Genomic DNA, 19,458 nt, shown 5'->3' with positions numbered 1-19,458 from the left:
AGCATTAGTCTGGGCCTCTGGATTCCTAGCCCAGTGCCATTACCACTCCACCACCACCTCACCCATATTGACTAGCTATTGTCCAACAATTTTACACAATACTGTCCTGTAAAATGTATTGTGAACAAAATAATGACATTCTTACTTTGAGTTCTGATGGGATCCCAGCTTGTCCCTTCTCTCCCTTAATGCCTTGAATTCCACGTTCTCCTCGGGGTCCAAAACCCCCTTTAAGGCCTTGATCACCCTTCTCTCCCTCATGTCCTGGGAGTCCATTATTTCCATTATTTCCATGGTTTCCTATTCAATTACAGAAAGTCATACTCGAGGAGTCAATTGGTATTTGATTGCCAGCTGCTGTATTCAGTCAGTAGCTTCTTGAACAATTATGCCTCAAGGCTAAAAATAAACTAAATCTAAATTCTCCAGTGGTTCAGGTGACAATTGCACAGGTAGTGAGTGTACTGTGGGTGGGATTTTCCCGTCCTCCGCAGCGTGTTTTCTGGTGGTGGTGGTGGCCTGTTATTGGCTGCCGGCAGGGTTTGTGGTCCGGTCGATGACTACAGCGTTTTGCGTGGCTCGCCTGTCCCACCGTCGGGGAACCTGCTGTAGGGGGTTGCCTTTCGCGAGACTGGAAGATCCAGCCAGCAGAAAGAACCAGAAAATCCCAACCTCCAGAGTCCATTATAAAAGATTTTATAGCAGAGGACTTGGAAAACAGTGGCAGGGCCAGTCAGCATGAAATTATGAGAGGGAAATCATTCTTGGCAAATCTACTGGAATTCTTTGAGGATGTAACTACTAGGATGGATGAGAGGTGCCAATGGATATGGTTTATTTGGACTTTCAGAAGGCTTTCAACAAAGTCCCACATGAGAGATTAGTGAGTCAAATTAACGCGCATGGGATTAGGGATAATGTGTTGAGATGGATAGGTAACTGGTTGGCAGACAGGAAACAAAGGGTAGGAATAAATCAATGCTAGGACCACAGCTATTCACAATACATATTAATGATTTAGATGAGGGAACTGAATGTAATATCTCCAAATTTGCAGATAACACAAAGCTGGGTGGGAGGGTGAGCTGTGACCTGGATGTAGAGATGCTTCTGTGTGAGGTGGACAAGCAAATGAATGGCAGATGCAGTATTATGTGGATAAATGTGAGGTTATCCACTTCGGTAGCAAAAGCAGGAGGCTGCACAGACCCTTCGAAAGAGCACTTTACCTAGGCAATTCCCCTCACCCCAATCAGGTAACCATGTGCATTATTCATAGCCAGTCAACCTAACCTGCACATTTTTGGACTGTTGGAGGAAACCAGAGCACCCGAAGGAAACCCATGCAGACAAAGGGAGAACATACTAACTCCACACAGTCAGCCAAGGCCAGAATTGAACCGGGCTCCATGGCGCTGTGAGGCAACAGTGCTAACCACTGTGCCACCATGCTGTTCTTGCTATGGAGGGAGTGCAACAAAGGTTTACCAGACTGATTCCTGGGATAGCAGGACTGACATTTGAGGAGAGATTGAATCAGTTAGGATTGCATTCACTGGAGTTCAGAAGAATGAGGGGGGAGTCGCATAGAAATCTATAAAACTCTAATTGATAGGGTTGATGCAGAAATGGGGTGGTCCTGATGGAGGGAAAGCCCAAAAACAGGGATCACTGTCTAAAGATATGGAGTAACCATTTCTTCACCCAGAGAGTAGTGAGCCTCTGGAATTCATTACTACAGAAAGCAGTTGAGGCCAAAACATTGGATGTTTTCAAGACGTTAGATACAACTCTCGGGCTAAAGGGCTCAAAGGATATGGGGGAAAAGCGGGAATAGGTTACTGAGTTGAATAATCTACCAAAAATGTGAAGGTTAGATGAATTGGTCATGCTAAATTGTCCCTTAGTGTCAAAAACTTTAAGGTGGGGTTACGGGCTAGAGTGGAGGCAAGGGCCCAGATAAGGTGCTCCTTCGGAGGATTGGTGCAGGCATGATGGGCCGAATGGCCTTCTGCACTGTAGGGATTTTATGAATGGCGGTGCAGGCTCTAAGGACTGAATGGCCTCCCCCTGCTCCTATTTTCCGTGTTTCTCGGTTTGTGTGTGTTTTGCTTCAACTGCAACAAGTCATAGATAGGCTCCAAGAAGGGCAGCACGGTAGCACAAGTGGATAGCACTGTGGCTTCATAGGTCTAGGGTTCCAGGTTTGATTCCCCGCTGGGTCTCTGTCTGCACGTTCTCCCTGTGCCTGCGTGGGCTTCCTCCGGGTACTTCGGTTTCCTCCCACAATCCAAAGACATGCAGGTTAGGTGGATTGGCCGAAATAAATTGCCCTTAGTGAATAAAAAAGTTTAGGAGGGTTTATTGGGTTACGGGGATATGGTGGACGTGTGGACTTAAGTGGGTCGGTGCAGAATCGATAGGCAGAATGGCCTCCTTCTGCACTGTATGTTCTATGTTCTAAGAATAGACATAGAAATAGTAGAGGGAATTTGATGCACAGAAGTGTGAGGTGTTGCATTTTGGCAGAACGGTTAGGGAGAGGCAATATTAAATTAATGGAAGTATTCTGAAGAGTGTGCAGAGATGGGGGATCTCAGGGTACATGTGCATAGATCTTTAAGGTGGCAAGAGCCATGGAGAGATTTGTTAATAAATCATGTGGGACCTTGTGCGTCATAACTAGAGGCATTGAGTAGAAGTGCAGGAGGTCATGCTGAGCCACTATAAAGTTCTGGTTAAGCCATAACTCGAGTGTTGTACCCAGTTCTAATTGCACTTCAGGAAGGACGTGAGTGTCCTTGATATTGTTCAGAGAAGAATTACCAGAATGGTTTCTTGAACAAAATATTTTAGCCACGAAGTGAGCTTGGAAAATAAGGGATTCTCTTTTGAGCAACGGAGACTGAGTGGTGAGTTAATAGAGATGTGTAAGATTATAACAGGTTTGGATAAGGTAGGCAAAGAAAACTGTTCCTGTTAGCTATTGGTGCAAGGACTAAGGGTCACTGATGAGGAAGGGAATGTGAGGAAGAACTAGTTTATACAATGAGTGATAATGACCTGGAACTCTGATCCAGCCAAAGTCAACCCCTCTCAGCAGGTTCACCAAACATTCCGTAGACATGAACCAGAAATCCTGCTGGTGGCCAATGACTCACCAGATGAAAACCTGCCACAGTGGGGAGGGGGGTGGGGGGGTATAATTTTTTACTCATCCGTGGGATGCTAGCAAGATCATCATTAGTTACCCATCCTAAGTGCCTTGGTAGGCAATTTCAGGGGGAAGCTAAGAGTCAAGATCCAGAGTCCTATTTAGGCCAGACCAGGTAAGGTCAGCAGATTGTAATAATAATAATCTTTATTATTGTCACAAGTAGGCTAACATTGACACTGTGAAAAGCCCCTATTCGCCACATTCGGCGCCTGTTCAGGTACACAGAGGGAAAATTCAGAATATCCAAATTACCTAACAGCACGTCTTTCGGGACTTGTGGGATGAAACCGGAGCACCTGGAGCAAACCCATGCAGACACGGGTAGAATGTGCAGGCTCCACACAGACAGTGACCCAAGCCGGGAATCGAACCTGGGACCCTGGTGTTGTGAAGCAACAGTGCTAACCATTGTGCTACCATGCCGCCCAATGTTTAGAGAACCAGACAGGTTTTACAGCAACGATGATAGTTTCATGGTCAGTAATTATTACTGAGAATACTTTTAGATTACAGAATTATTAATTGAATTTAAATTCCACCAGTTGTTATAACAGGATTTGAACCATGTCCTCAGAGCATTAGCCTAGACGTTTGGATTGCCCGTCCAGTGATATGACCAGTACATTACCATCTCCCACCATCCCCTTCTATAAGGAAGCTTGTTGACTTGCTGCAATTCATCTTGTAGGTGGCACACACTGCTGTCATTGGGCACCAGTGATGGAGGGAACAAATGCTTAAGTTGATTGTTGGGTTGTGTGCAGTTTTGTCCTAGATGGTGTCAAGATTCTTGAGTATTTTTGGAGCTACACACATCTAGACATGTGGCGGGTATTCCATCAGAATCCTGACTTTACGTGGAAATTTGGAAGGCTTCTTCCTCTGCAATTAAGCAAACCTCAGCTTCTCCAATAAGGGGATAAATACATGTGAGGGTCTTAATTCCCTGCAGGGGAATAGCCTGATGAGACTCACTGGGTAGATTCACAAGAAGAATACTCATTTGAGTGAGATGCCGGAGGGCTTACTGGTCATTATGAAGGTTGGCCTCCAATCATTAACTGCAGGAATAAAGAACAAGTTAAAATTGGAGAAGAAAAATGAAACATTGAAAAGCACAAGTAATAACTCACCCGGAATGCCAGCTTGGCCAGTAGGACCAGGCCATCCACGAGGACCAGGCTCTGCTCGGTGACAACAGTGGCTACACTCGAAATGAGCAGGTCTATCCACAACCTCATGTTGTTCCTCAAAATAGAAAATTAATTTTTAATTTGCAAGTATAATTTAACAAAAATCTAAACTGGCAAGCTAAAAAAAGTCACTCAAGGCAACTGATATGATTTTAGGAGAACAAATTTTATTTATTATTTTACAAATTTTGTGGTAGCTCCTTGAATGAAGAAATTGAGTATATATAATGGCTACTGTTATATTCAAATAAATCAAGTATGTCAACATCATATCAGAATTGATAAAAACAATAAAGGCGGTTTTTGAAATTATGATTAAAAAACAGCATGTCAATGGTGCTTTTTCATATTAAAGTGAAAATCAGTCAGAAAACTAATGGTAAGGAACAGATACTCCATGAGAAGAAAGTTGTCACAAGTTTTCAGATGATTTTTATTCCTCCTGAATTAGCTTCACAAGAATGGAAGGAATCTTGCCCAGGAGCTTCATGAAGTTGCTGCATTTGCACATTAATTGTCCATTAAACACAGTACAGAACAACATGTAAGTACCCTTTAAGCAATGTGAAATGTTTGATGACTAGCAATCACCCTCTTAAAAATGGAGTCTCATCCCTTCAAGTTGAGAATTGTTGTTGGAGATTTCAAAAACTTAAATTGTACATTTTTATTTTTTCTTCTTTTACTCTGTTTTTTCTGTCTCATAATCTTATCTTTCTTTCCCTCGCTTTGGGTAGAAGTTAATCCTTCCTGGTGGGGAGGATAGAGGTGAGGGTCATTTAATCAGGCAGAAGGATGTGAGATGGGACCTGCTCAGCTCAGTTGGGTCCAGGGCTGGAAGGCTCATCCACAGTCTTCCCCCTTGGGCATTAATTTAAGCCAATAATGCAACTTAGGGCCTCATCCTGCCAGCATTTGTATTCAACCAGCAGCGAGGTGGATAGTTGCCAGACAGGGAGCCTGAAAACCAAACCTGTTTGGTGGGCCTCCCTTGTTCGTGATAAAGGCTGACATCTGCTGAGGGATGCCCTTCTTCTGATCTCCTTCCAGCCCATGGGTAGGCTATGGTGTAGTGGTATTGTCACTGGACTAGTAATCCAGACTCCCAGCGTAATGACTTGGAGAACCGGGTTCAAATCCCACAATGGCAGATGGTGAAATTTGAATTCAATAAAAATCTGAAATTAAAAGTCTAATGGTGACCATTAAATCATTCGGGAAGGAAATCTGCCATCCTTACCTGGTCTGGCCTATCTGTGACTCCAGACCCACAGCAGTGTGGTTGACTCTTAAAAAATACCACTCAGTTCGGGGTTGCACAACAAATGCTGGCCTTGCCTGTCACGCCCACATCTCATGAAAGAATTTAAGAAAGGAACACCCATCCCACACTCTCTCAACAGTGGCCTGTATCTTTTGTCAATTCCAGGGTACCACTACTGGTGGTGCTGACAATTAATGAAGAGTTGCTGATCGCATTAGCTGGCAGCTCTTGAGAGAGGTAGGATTAGGACCCTAAATTCTGCTTAAGACCTGATCTTGGCCAATTAAGTGCCTTATGGGCACTGAATTCAAGCAGATCCTTCCCTGGTAGAGGTGATGTAATCAAACAAAATCCCATCACCAACAATAAATTTCATCCCTTATTTCTCTTCATATGCCTGAGCTGACATTGAATTTACTCATTCTAATTGAACCCACTTCTCGGCCCTCTTTCTGTTTATTTCTCAACCCTTTAATCCCATTGATTAATGTGATATTTTGTTGGCTCTGCTGGTCACCAATGTCCCAGATGTCCCATTGCCCTCACTGTACATCAACGTGTGCTTCCAGCAACTGACAGGGCAAAAATAATAAATGTCCCATTGGGAATGTTGTTCACCAAATCCTGGACTGTTAATGTACAGATTGTGAGAAACTTCATTGTAAGGCAAGCACGTTCTCCCCGTGTCTGTGTGTGTTTCCTCCGGGTGCTCCACTTTACTCCCACAGTCCAAAGATGTGCAGGTTAGGTGGATTGGCCATGCTTAATTGCCCTTAGTGATCAAAGAGGTTGGGCTGGGTTGCTGATTTGCAGGGGTGGGGTGGAGGTGGGGTTCTCCTTCCAGGGGCCGTTGCGGACTCAATGGGCCGGGTGGCCTCCTTCTGCACTGTAGATTCTACGATTCTATGAAGTGGATGATCAGCAGTTAAAATTCCTTTGCCACACAATCCATGGGTTTTACAATGGCATCTGACGCAAGGTGTGTTAGTGCGCAGTGAGGATTGTAAATGATTCTCTGGGTTAAATTTTCCATCCCTTCCCGCTAGCTGGATCTTCCAGTCATGCTCATGGAGATCACCCCCTCCCCCCACCGTAGCGGGTCACCTAGTGGCAAGGCCGTCTAACAACGCAAAGTGCCAATGGCACCAGCAGGACCGAGAGATCCCGCTGCCAGTCAATGCTGCGCTGCCTCCACCACCCAAAAACATCCCTTACTCATTTTTTCTCTTATATTCTGTATACGGGAAACTCTGTGGACAAAATTTTCCCATGCTTTGGCAGAGTGGAGCAGCAAGTGAAAAAAACGGCTTTAAAACCACCTTCCTCAAATACACTGTATTGTTCGGCTCATAGCTGAAAAAACAATAAAAGGGGCAGGTCCCATGGCATCATGTTGGCACGGTCGGCTTTGATTGAGCACCCCCCACCCCTCCGTCAGCCATTTAGGTTTTAAAAGATTGGGGTGCCCCTTTTAAAGGGAGCCCTGATGCAAAAAAAGAACCCCTCCCCCAAACTTAGTTCCAAATTGAGTTCATTTTAGCTTTTCTGTCTGCTCTCACAATGGTGTTAGAATATGAAATACATTGCTGTACGTAGCTTTTGAAGTCAAATGAATCACAAAATCTGCGAGGGAATTAGATAAAATTTCAAGAAGATAAATATTAAAGTGAATGAGGAAAATCAGGGGCGTTACATGGAAGAAGACAGCACTGACATAGAACAAGCTACTCCAGTGCTAAAATTCTTATGACAGACTGCTGGAGGTGTCGGTTTTGTTCATGTTATTTGCTCTATTTTTGACATGTTTGAATCACACCAACAGTTACATTTTTTTGGTTTTGATAGTTCAGGTTTGAAATCAGTGTTTTTAGAAATTCATATTACTTGCTTGGCTATAATGCTGCATTTACTGAGAAAGATTGTTCAGTGAAATTCATAAAATATGCTCCGCTTTGACTGAGTTACATATTGAATTTGTATGATCAAGAATATTTCAGTCACTGCTCAATGCACATTTTTGTGAGGCAAATCACTGCTGTATAATCATAGAGAAAAGTTGTCGTTCATGTAATTATGCGGTGCAGAATTTAGACTAAAGCATACCAGAAACAATTTGTAATCTATATTGTCCATTTCTCCTGAGTACATTGCCAAATGTTATATTTTCGAAATACTTGATGCTGCCCTACCCTACCACTCTTAAACCTTTCCAAACTAATCTGAGAATAGATAATCATAACTAATTCATACATCAAAATGGTAAATCTTCGACAGGTAACATAGCCAAGCAGGGTTATAACAAATTTAAAGTTATAATTAATCATCATGCATGATCTTAAATTCAAAATGTGGGGAAAAGCAAAAGAAAATTCATTTATACATTTCAAATGCCACATTATTTAGGAAATAGGAAAGAATGTGTTTTAAATTGCTCGTCTTTTTAATGGGTTAATTATAAGATCTTTTCTTATTCAATCTGGGAAGTATTCATTCCTGTTTCAACAGTTGGTTTTGTTTAATTTTACAACAAATGCACAAATTCAGGAGTAAACCCATAATAAACATACAAAGATGTCTCTCTTTTTTCCCGGCAACAAATAAGAAATATTGGAATTTCGACCTAGAGAAATGCATTGACTTAAAAACGACTAAACTTTGTTGTCCCAAAATTCAAATTGTCCCAGTTTAAGCCAGATGAAGCCAAATTGCCTCGGGACTGTTACTGCCTTTGTGTATAAAATCAATTCGGAGTACCTGGATGCTATTAGGAGTTGGCTGTTCTATCATCTTAGTTTCAAATTTGTTTCTTTTTGGCTTATTTTGTACTTTTCCTGTCTTGTCAGCTGCAGTCGGTCTGGAATTTACCCCACCTGTATGGTTTACAGCTTCAGCCTGTTCGCTCTTTAAATACCTGGAAGTTTCCTGGTTTTCAACTACTTTTGTCAAGTTTGCAATATCTTTCAGGCTCACCTCCGAGTATTCTTCCAGACACAGGCAAAAGGGTAGAAAGAGGAAAATGAGCAGGCACCAGCATTCACAAGTCTTCAGTGCCATCATAGCCTTTGGGATGAGGCCAGCAGTAAGATGTTAGTCTTATCCTTCAGTCACATGCAATCCCTCTGAAGCCTGCACCGAGTGTACAATTATATAGTGCGAGTAGGCTCCTGGTACAGGAAATTCTGGAACAGCCCAGTGATATATAATCACTCAACTGTGCTCAGTCAAACCTATCGAAAAAAAAATGGTTCATGTTACTTAAATGTGGTGTGACCTATTCATTAGTTAACCACAGTCACACACAAGAGGTGAATTTGCATGGATTAGTATTGATAGCTCCCTTGTTTCCTGCATTTTGGTGTCAGTTATCCATTTAACATTCGGAGTAGATCTGTTTTTGTTCAAGTGTGAAATACTTTGTTGAAAGTGAGAATTTGTGACTAATGCAGAACTTTCCTAACTGGAACCTTGTGGTAATCTCATTATATGGCTATTTTTAACTGGATAAATGCATGGCTTGATTTTTAAATAAAAGACCTGACATTTCGAGCTTTGTTAACCTGACCAGCTATTAAATATGTTGCACAAAATTTATTTAAAAGGAAACGAATAAAGCTTGAAAGAACTTGCACAAAATTCAATTGATTTTTTGTGATCCAGTTGGATTTTCTTACAATTTGTTTTGTGTAACTGTGCTTTCATTTCTGTCAATGTGATTAATGGTACTGCCCCAAGAATGATGTTGTTGAACATTGAGACTTATGCCAATGGGTGACTCATTACAAAACCAGACATTATGCGATGTATAAAAATACATAGATTTTTAGATTGCGATGTGAATTTCCCAGGTGTCTTAAGGAACAGTTAAAAATCTCAAAGAGTTCTCTTGTTAAGTGATCTGAACAAGCAATATCTATCTGATTAAGCAAATACCTTTCATATAAATATAAAGGATGGAAAAATGTTTGTGAAATTATAATATAAAATATCCTGAAGATTATGGGCTTGATGTTACCTTGCATTGGCGGGTATAAAACTGGTGGAAATGAATCACCAGGCCATTATACACTCCATCTAATTCCTTTCTGGAAAGAAAGAAATGCCAGGTAGAGTGCATAAAGAGGAATTGATTTGCTCTCACTAGTTTTCCTTCCAGTGGCGAAAGCTTAAATCTACATCACTGGGCGGAATCTTACCAAATTTTTTCAAAGTGTCAGGCTGAGATTTACCAGAATGTTGCCTGGTATGGAGGGCATTAGCTATGAGGAGCGGTTGAATAAACTTGGTTTGTTCTCACTGGAACGAAGGAGGTTGAGGGGAGACCTGATAGAGGTATACAAAATTATGAGGGGCATAGACAGAGTGGATAGTCAGAGGCTTTTCCCCGGGGTAGAGGGGTCAATTACTAGGGGGCATAGGTTTAAGGTGAGAGGGGCAAGGTTTAGAGTAGATGTACGAGGCAAGTTTTTTACGCAGAGGGTAGTGGGTGCCTGGAACTCGCTACCGGAGGAGGTGGTGGAAGCAGGGACGATAGTGACATTTAAGGGGCATCTTGACAAATACATGAATAGGATGGGAATAGAGGGTTACGGACCCAGGAAGTGTAGAAGATTGTAGTTTAGTTGGGCAGCATGGTCGGCACGGGCTTGGAGGGCCGAAGGGCCTGTTCCTGTGCTGTACATTTCTTTGTTCTTTGTTCTTTGAGACTGAAAACCAGCTTGAAGCTCTTCAGCTGCACAGACCAGTTTTCTCCCGAGGTCTTGAGCCTCACTAACTAAACAAAATGAGTGGACGGGGTTTACGCAGCCACGATGGTCAGGCGGAGCCTGTTCGAGCCAGCAATACTGACCACAGATATTGGCATGCCATCCTCAAAGGGTGCCCAGATCGGAATTTAAAATAAACATTCCCCCCCCCCCTCCATCACAGAGGTATCGGGGGCTCTCCTCCCCCTCCGGGTAATCATCGGGAGCTTCCCCGCACCCACCTTCCACAGCCCCCGACAACCATTACTGGCATTGATCCCCCCCCATCCCTGACATAGGGCATCCCCCCCAGCCCCACGATTATCACTGGCATTACAGCCCCCCACGACAATTATCGCCAGCATTCACCCCCCCCCCCCCCCCCCCCCGACATTCATCGTCAGCATTTCCCCCCTTCACCACCGTGAATGTATTGCTAGCATTCTCCACCCTCAATGTCTGGTGTGTCCCCGCCCCCCCCCCCCCTCCCCCAAATACATTTACACCAACCATTCTAGGTCCAATTGAGCTACCACTAAGGCCCACCCCGACAATGCCCCTGGCACCATCCCTGGTACAGATTGGCACTGCCAGATTGTCATGATGCCAACCTGGCAAAGCCCATCGTGCCAGGGACTATAAAGATTATTATATGTCCATGTGACCCTGGTACATAGCTGCTGTGACAGGGCAGCCCAGTCCTGTGCCTCCGCCACCACCTGCATAGTGTGCGGCAGGTCTTGGACATCTTGACGCATGTCCGATACCTTTGCCCCCAGTGCCTCCATCGTGGACATCACTCATGTGGTGTTGGCCTGGGTGGCATGCATTGTCGGCATCGCCTCCTGCCCCTGCATGCTGGAGGGATCTCCTTGACTGGTTCCCGTTTCACCAAACTGTTGGGAACCATGCTGAAGTGTGAATATTTAGCGAGGGTCTTCATGTGGTGTGGGGCCTGTTAATAATATTTAGCTGTATTCAAATCCATTTAAATGATGTTCCTGGCCTTTGTTGGCATGAATCTCACAATGATGCCGGCACGGAGCTGGGAAAATTGGGAAATATGATCTCTCCAAGGAATTTCCATTTCCTAAATCTCGACAGATTTTCCACCCACGTCACCATTCTCACTGACGCCGATTGCAGGCTGAAAATCTCCCCCAATATTTCTACATTTATTTACAGGTTTCCTTTAGGAGTGCTGGCTTTTGGCAAACTGATATAAATTTTTTTTAATTTCATTTTTTGTGGGATGTCGGCATCGCTGGCTCAGCCAGTTTTTCTTGTCTATTCCTAATGAATAATGGAGATGGAGAGCCTGGAAATACATGAGGGGCTGTCAGCAACCATCCAGCCTGCAGGTGCAGCTGGAAGAGCCCAACCACCTGCAGGAGCAGGAGATGATGCCGACAATGCATGCCATCCAGGTCAACACCGCATGAGCGATGTCCACGGCGGAGGCCTTGGGGGCAAAGGTATCAGCCATTCGGCCATGGGTCAAGATGTCCAAGGCCTGGCGCACGCTGTGTGGGTGGTGGCCGAGGCACAGGTCAGGGCTGCCTTGCCACACGCAACTATGTATCGGACCACCTGGACATATAATTATCTTTATTGTCACAAATAGGCTTACATTAACACAGCAATGAAGTTACTGTGATACGCCCCTAGTCACCACACTTCAGCAACTGTTCGGGTACTCTGAAGGAGAATTCAGAATGTCCAAATTACCTATCATCACGTCTTTCGGGACTTGTGGGAGGAAACCGGAGCACCCAGAGCAGACACAGGGAGATCGTGCAGACTCCACACAGACAGTGACCCAAGCCGGGATTCAAACCTGGGACCCTGGAGTTGTGAGACAACAGTGCGAACTGTGCTGTCCACAAGGGATGAATAAATAGTATTTAAGGTACTTGAAATTAATAAAACATATCAAATTCTCTGTGGCAGATGAGGCAAAAAAATCTCTTAGAATGTGATTAAGGTCTGAAATGTTTGCCACCCATTATAGCAATGCACCAGAGCTTGGTCCAGTCACACTGGGTTATAGCTGAGGGCATTGCCTGCATTGTCAGGGTGCTGACTGACCTGCGCCAGTCCCAGAGGGAGGTGGCACAGACACTGATGGATTTTCTTTTATTGGTTCATGGGATGAGGGCGTCACTGGTTGTGCCAATAATTTATTGCCCATCCCTGAGGGCATTTAAAAGTCAACCATATTGCTGTGGATCTGGAGTCACATGTAAGACCAGGTAAGGACGACTAGTTCTTATATTTATACTGGGAACTAGTGGTGCCCTCTAGTGGTTGTGTTACACTGAGATGTAATAATTAACCCTTTACTTGTCTACATATATACATATCATTACAGTCGCCACATTCTGGCTCCTGTTCGGGCACACTGAGGGGGAATTCAGAATGTCCAATTCACCTAACAGCACGCCTTTCGGGACTTGTGGAAGGAAACTGGAGCACCTGGAGGAGACCCACGCAGACACAGAGAGAACGTGCAGACTCCACACAGACCCAAGCTGGGAATCGAATCCAGATTCTGTGATGACAGGTCGACTATCATCTGTATATAATAGGAATAGACCATCATCATCTGTATGTGTATTTCATTTAGAACATAGAACATAGAATTATAGCGCAGGACAGGCCCTTCGGCCCTCGATGTTGCGCCGACCTGTGAAACCACTCTAAAGCCCATCTACACTATTCCCTTATCATCTATATGTCTATCCAATGACCATTTAAATGTCCTTAGTGTTGGCGAGTCCACTACTTTTGCAGGCAGGGCATTCCACGTCCTTACTACTCTCTGAGTAAAGAACCTACCTCTGACATCTGTCTTATATCTATCTCCCCTCAATTTAAAGGTATGTCCCCTCGTGCTAGACATTACCATTTGAGGAAAAAGGCTCTCACTATCCACCCTATCCAATCCTCTGATCATCTTGTATGCCTCAATTAAGTCACCTCGGAACCTTCTTCTCTCTAACGAAAACAGCCTCAAGTTCCTCAGCCTTTCCTCATAAGATCTTCCCTCCATACCAGGCAACATACTGGTAAATCTCCTCTGCACCCTTTCCAATGCTTCCACATCCTTCCTGTAATGCGGCGACAAGAATTGCACACCAATGCGTGCAAATGAGGCCGCACCAGAGTGTTGTATAGCTGCAATATGACCTCATGGCTCCTAAACTCAATACCTCTACCAATAAAAGCTAACACACCGTATGCCTTCTTAACAACCCTCTCAACCTGGGTGGCAACTTTCAAGGATCTATGTACATGGACACCGAGATCTCTCTGCTCATCCACACTGCCAAGAGTCTTACCATTAGCCCAGTACTCAGTCTTCCTGTTATTCCTTCCAAAATGAATCACCTCACACTTTTCTGCATTAAACTCCATTTGCCACCTCTCAGCCCACCGCTGCAGCTTATCTGTGTCCCTCCGTAACTTGTAACATCCTTCCGCACTGTCCACAACTCTACCGACTTTAGTGTCATCTGCAAATTTACTCACCCTTCCATCTACACCCTCCTCCAGGTTATTTATAAAAATGACAAACAGCAGTGGCCCCAAAACAGATCCTTGTAGTACACCACTAGTAACAGGACTCCAGTCTGAACATTTCCCATCAACCACCACCCTTTGTCTTCTGATCCAAACTGCTAAATCACCCTGAATCCCATGCCTCCGTATTTTCTGCAGTAGCCTACCATGGGGAACCTTAACAAACGCTTTACTGAAATTCATGTACACCACATCAACTGCTTTACCCTCATCCACCTGTTTGGTCACCTTCTCAAAGAACTCTACAAGGTTTATGAGGCACGACCTACCCTTCACAAAACCGTGCTGCCTATCTCTAATCAAATTATTCCTTTCAAGATGAGTATACATTCTATCTCTTATAAACATTTTCAAGATATTCCCCACAACAGAAGTAAGCCTCACTGGTCTATAGTTACCCGGGTTATCTCTACTCCCCTTCTTGAACAAGGGGACATCATTTGCTATCCTCCAGTCTTCTGGCACTATTCCTGTAGACAAAGATGACTTAAAGATCAAGGCCAAAGGCTCAGCAATCTCCTCCCTAGCTTCCCAGAAAATCCTAGGATAAATCCCATCCGACCCAGGTGACTTATCTATTTTCACACTTTCCAGAATTGCTAACACCTCATCCTTGTGAACCTCAAGCCCTTCTAGTCTAGTAGCCTGAATCTCAGTATTCTCCTCGACAACATTGTCTTTTTCCTGTGTGAATACTGACAAAAAATATTCAGTTAGCACCTCTCCTATCTCCTCGGACTCCAAGCACAACTTCCCACTACTGTCCTTGACTGGCCCTACTCTTACCCTAGTCATTCTTTTATTCCTGACATATCTATAGAAAGTTTTAGGGTTATCCTTGATCCTACCTGCCAAAGACTTCTCATGTCACCTCCTGGCTCTTCTTAGCTCTCTCTTTAGGACCTTCCTAGCTAACTTGTAACTCTCGAGCACCCTAACTGAACCTTCATGTCTCATCTTTACATAAGTCTCCTTCTTCCTCTTGACAAGTATTTCGACAGCTTTAGTAAACCACGGTTCCCTCACTCGACCACTTCCTCCCTGCCTGACAGGTACATACTTATCAAGGACACGCAGTAGCTGTTCCTTGAACAAGCTCCACATTTCCATTGTGCCCATCCCCTGCAGTTTTCCTCTCCATCCGATGTATCCTAAGTCTTGCCTCATCGCATCACAATTGCCTTTCCCCCAGATATAACTCTTGCCCTGCTGTATATACCTATCCCTTTCCATCACTAAAGTAAATGTAATTGAATTGTGGTCATTATCACCAAAGTGCTCACCTACCTCCAAATCTAACACCTGTCCTGGTTCATTACCCAGTACCAAATCCAATATGGCCTCACCTCTCATTGGCCTATCTACATACTGTGTCAGGAAACCCTCCAGCACACATTGGACAAAAACGGACCCATCTAATGTACTTGAACTATAGCGTTTCCAGTCAATATTTGGAAAATTAAAGTCCCCCATAACAACTACCCTGTTGCTTTCGCTCCTATCCAGAATCATCTTTGCAATCCTCTCCTCTACATCTCTGGAACTTTTCGGAGGCCTATAGACAACCCCTAACAGGGTGACCTCTCCTTTCCTGTAGCTAACCTCAGCCCATACTACCTCAGTAGACGAGTCCTCATCAAACGTCCTTTCTGCCACTGTAATACTGTCCTTGACTAACAATGCCACCCCTCCCCCTCTTTTACCACCTTCCCTGAGCTTACTGAAATATCTAAATCCCGGCACCTGCAACAACCATTCCTGTCCCTGCTCTATCCATGTCTCCAAAATGGCCACAACATCGAAGTCCCAGGTACCAACCCATGCCGCAAGTTCACCCACCTTATTCCGGATGCTCCTGGCATTGAAGAAGACACACTTTAAACCACCTTCCTGCCTGCCGGTACACTCCTGCAACTTTGAAACCCTACTCATGACCTCACTATTCTCAACCTCCTGTATACTGGAGCTACAATTCAGGTTCCCAACCCCCTGCTGAACTAGTTTAAACCCTCCCGAAGAGCATTAGCAAATCCCCCCCCCCCCCCCCCCAGGATATTGGTACCCCTCTGGTCCAGGTGCAGACCATCCCGTTTGTAGAGGTCCCACCGACCCCAGAATGAGCCCCAATTATCCAGAAATCTGAAACCCTCCCTCCTGCACCATCCCTGTAGCCACGTGTTCAACTCCTCTCTCTCCCTATTCCTCGTCTCGCTATCACGTGGCACGGGTAACAACCCAGAGATAATAACTCTGTTTGTCCTGGATCTAAGTTTCCACCCTAGCTCCCTGAATTCCTGCCTTACATCCCCATCCCTTTTCCTATCTATGTCGTTGGTTTTAGTTGTATGTTTTACTGATGTATTTCAGTTGTATGTTTTACTCATACCAGCAGATGGTGTGAGTATGCAGGCACGTGACCATGACGCACCATGTGTTAGTAAGTTGTTGATAGCAGTCGTATATTAGAGTAGCTCTGTAGTATCTTAGTGTAAGTTAGTGTTAGACCATTATTTCCAGCTGTATTAATCTTAGACATTGTAGTAATCCTTCAGAGTCGCGTTAGTAATAAATAGTTGAAAACAAAGTGTAATGTTCTTTGTGAACAATATCACATCAAAATTCAACATCAGCATAATCAAAGAACATTACAGGTCCCTGGAGCTGTGAAGCAACAGTGCTAACCACTGTGCTACCATGCCGCCCTGGCTGGCAGATATGGGACTGTGTCTGGTGCAAATATTTAAAAAAACATCTCCAATGTTTTTGTTGGTCACTCAGCTGAAATGCAATCCTAACGAGAAAGGAAAGACCTTTTACCACTTAGCTTCTCTCTGTCATGTAGAGAACCTATTTCCCAAGACTGGGAAAGGGCGTCAAATCAACTGTATATTGATAATGAGATTGAAAACAAGACTGAAATAAAGTGCAGTCAATAATGTCATCTCACTTGTGGAGCAGGGCTTTCCTTTACTCTGGTCAGTAATACTTTGTTTTGGGCAAAATGTGTGATTATGGCGGCACGAAGGCAAACATTAATTCAGGATGTTAATCATTGGCAGAGGCAGTGGCTGATTTGAGAATGAACTCTACTCAGGGTCACAGGTTTCTGCCATGGGTCTTCATGTGACTGAACATGCCAAGAGGCCAGAAAGTTTCGGCCTCTGTAACAGTGGGAGATGGTGGTGTAGTGGTGAGGCCACTGGACGAGGAATCTATAGACCCAGGTTATTGGATTGGGGGCATGGGTTCAAAGCCCAATGTCACAGCTGGTGGAATGTAAAGAACCTATCTATCTCTGTCTCAAAGACACTCAGTGATTTGGCCTCCACAGCCTTCTGCGGCAAAGAGTTCCACAGATTCACCACCCTCTGGCTGAAGAAATTTCTCCTCATATCCCTTTTAAAGGATCGTCCCTTTGGTCTGAGATGGTGTCCCCTGCTTCTATTTTTCCCTGCAGGTGGAAACATCCTCTCCACGTCCACTCTACCCAGGCCTTGCAGTATCCTGTAAGTTTCAATAGGATCTCCCCCTCATCCTTCTAAACTCCAACGAGTACAGACCCAGAGTCCTCAACCATTCCTCATTCCAGGGATCATTCTTGTGACCCTCCTCTGGACCCTTTCCAAGGCCAGCGCATCCTTCCTTAGATATGGGGCCCAAAACTGCTCACAAGACTCCAAATGAGGTCTGACCAGAGCCTTCTGCAGCCTCAGAAGTACATCCCTGGTACATTCCTCTTTGATTTCAGACCCACATGTGTTGAAAACTCAATCTTCTATGTTGTTAGCAATGGTGTCTGGTGTTTCACAGCTTTTCAGCAAGTCTAGGATGCTCGGACTGCACATGGAGCTGGAAATCCGTCAAACTCACTCGGCAAATCCCAGCTTCAGTAATCAATCTGATGGAAGATGCACAAGATTGTTCATCACTTTTGATTGAAGCTTGACATAGGCTCAGAACCAAACATCAAAACATAGACTAAACAGTTTACCATGACAGACAGGAAGCACAGGTGCAACAAACATGTTTGAATGCTACGTTGGGACATGGGGCGAACTTTTCCTGAAAAATTACTAAGTGCCATTTTGGGCACGGAAACTGGTGCGATTCATGCTGGCCGTTCCGGCAAGAATCTGATCGCGATCTTCCTGCACTTAGTACAATAAATGAACCCCCACGTGAATCACACCGAATTGGAATTCCCAGGCATCTGAATCACCTGGCCTGGGGCTCAGCTGTGCACTGTTTACAAAGGGGAGCTGCATTTAAAGGGCCCCTCTCCACTCACTGCCAGTCAAGCCAGGAGAATGGAAATGCAGATCTGCTTATGCTTCCTGGAGGCAGATTTGTCCAGGCTTCTGGATGCAGTGGGGGAGAGGCGGGGCACCCTGTACACCCCAGTGTGTAGAAGACTCAGATGTAGTGAGTCTAATCCAGCCTGAGATGCAATGGCTGCGGCAATCAGTGGCTGCGGCAATCAGTGGCTGTGGCAATCAGTGGCTGTGGCAATCCGTGCTAGCAACCTGACATGGTGGCCCGTCCGTAAGAAAATGAATGATCTCATTTGAGCTGAAAGGGTGAGTTCCCACCTGTCCCCTCCTGGCATCAGTCCCATCTTTCACACCTGTAGTGTCAACATTAATCAACATTAATCCACTCCGTGACACCTCGTGGCCTCCCAGCACCAGAATCCCTTCACCCCCCCAACATCTTCCTCATATCCCCCTGGTACTCTTCATCACTACTCCATCTGGGTAGCACGGTAGCACAGTGGGTAGCACTGTTGCTTCACAGCTCTGCGGTCCCAGGTTTGTTTCCCAGCTTGGATCACTGTCTGCGCGGAGTCTGCATGTTCTCCCCGTGTCTGCATGGGTTACCTCTGGGTGCTCCGGTTTCCTCCCACAAGTCCCGAAAGCTGTTAGGTAATTTGGACATTCTAAATTCTCCCTCTGTGTACCCAAACAGGGGCCGGAGTGTGGCGATTAGGGGCTTTTCACAGTAACTTCATTGCAGTGTTAATGTAAGCCTACTTGTGACAATAAAGACTATTATATTATTATTGTTATTATCCTATCTAGGCACGGTGTCCTCATATGCCACCTGCAGTACCCCCCCGACCTGCCAGCTGTCCGGCTTACAATCTCCTCTTTGTGTCCCGCTGGAGAAGATAGCCTTATTGAAAGGGAGAGGGAGAAGACGGGTGGGGGAATGTCCGAGTTCCATCTCCTAACTCCCGATGAAGAAAGAGATGGAGATTGAAGGGGACTTACAGGAGAGATCTGCGAGTGACAGCAAGGTTGGCCTGCGCCACAGAAGTGTGGATTAACTGAACCTTCATCCATATGACCTGTCCCTTGCTTCCCAGACTCTTTTTCCTCCCTTTTGTTAAACCCATGTCTCTTGTCTTGCAGGATCAACACCTGATTAGGCAGGGCCATCTCGGGTCACCACCCCCTGCGA

At 44.9% G+C, this 19,458-nt stretch overlaps 1 protein-coding gene across 1 annotated transcript in view; it reads right to left on the bottom strand.

Moving 5' to 3' along the window:
* The window catches only part of LOC140409139 (complement C1q tumor necrosis factor-related protein 3-like), a 37,830-nt gene extending 29,027 nt beyond the window's left edge, over positions 1-8,803 (bottom strand). The window contains exons 1-3 of the mRNA XM_072497312.1: positions 8,645-8,803; positions 4,351-4,465; positions 146-300 (exon numbers count right to left, since the gene is read on the bottom strand). Coding sequence (XP_072353413.1) covers positions 146-300; positions 4,351-4,465; positions 8,645-8,731 — 357 coding nt within the window. The 5' untranslated portion in view covers positions 8,732-8,803. The remainder of the gene's footprint in view (positions 1-145; positions 301-4,350; positions 4,466-8,644) is intronic.
* Between the last annotated feature and the right edge of the window lie 10,655 nt (positions 8,804-19,458).

The sequence above is a fragment of the Scyliorhinus torazame genome, chromosome 3 (genome assembly GCF_047496885.1).
Source record: "Scyliorhinus torazame isolate Kashiwa2021f chromosome 3, sScyTor2.1, whole genome shotgun sequence".
In the NCBI taxonomy this organism is placed as follows: Eukaryota; Metazoa; Chordata; class Chondrichthyes; order Carcharhiniformes; family Scyliorhinidae; genus Scyliorhinus; species Scyliorhinus torazame.
The sequence above is the reverse complement of the archived record's forward strand: the minus strand, read 5'-3'. Positions and strand labels throughout refer to the sequence as shown.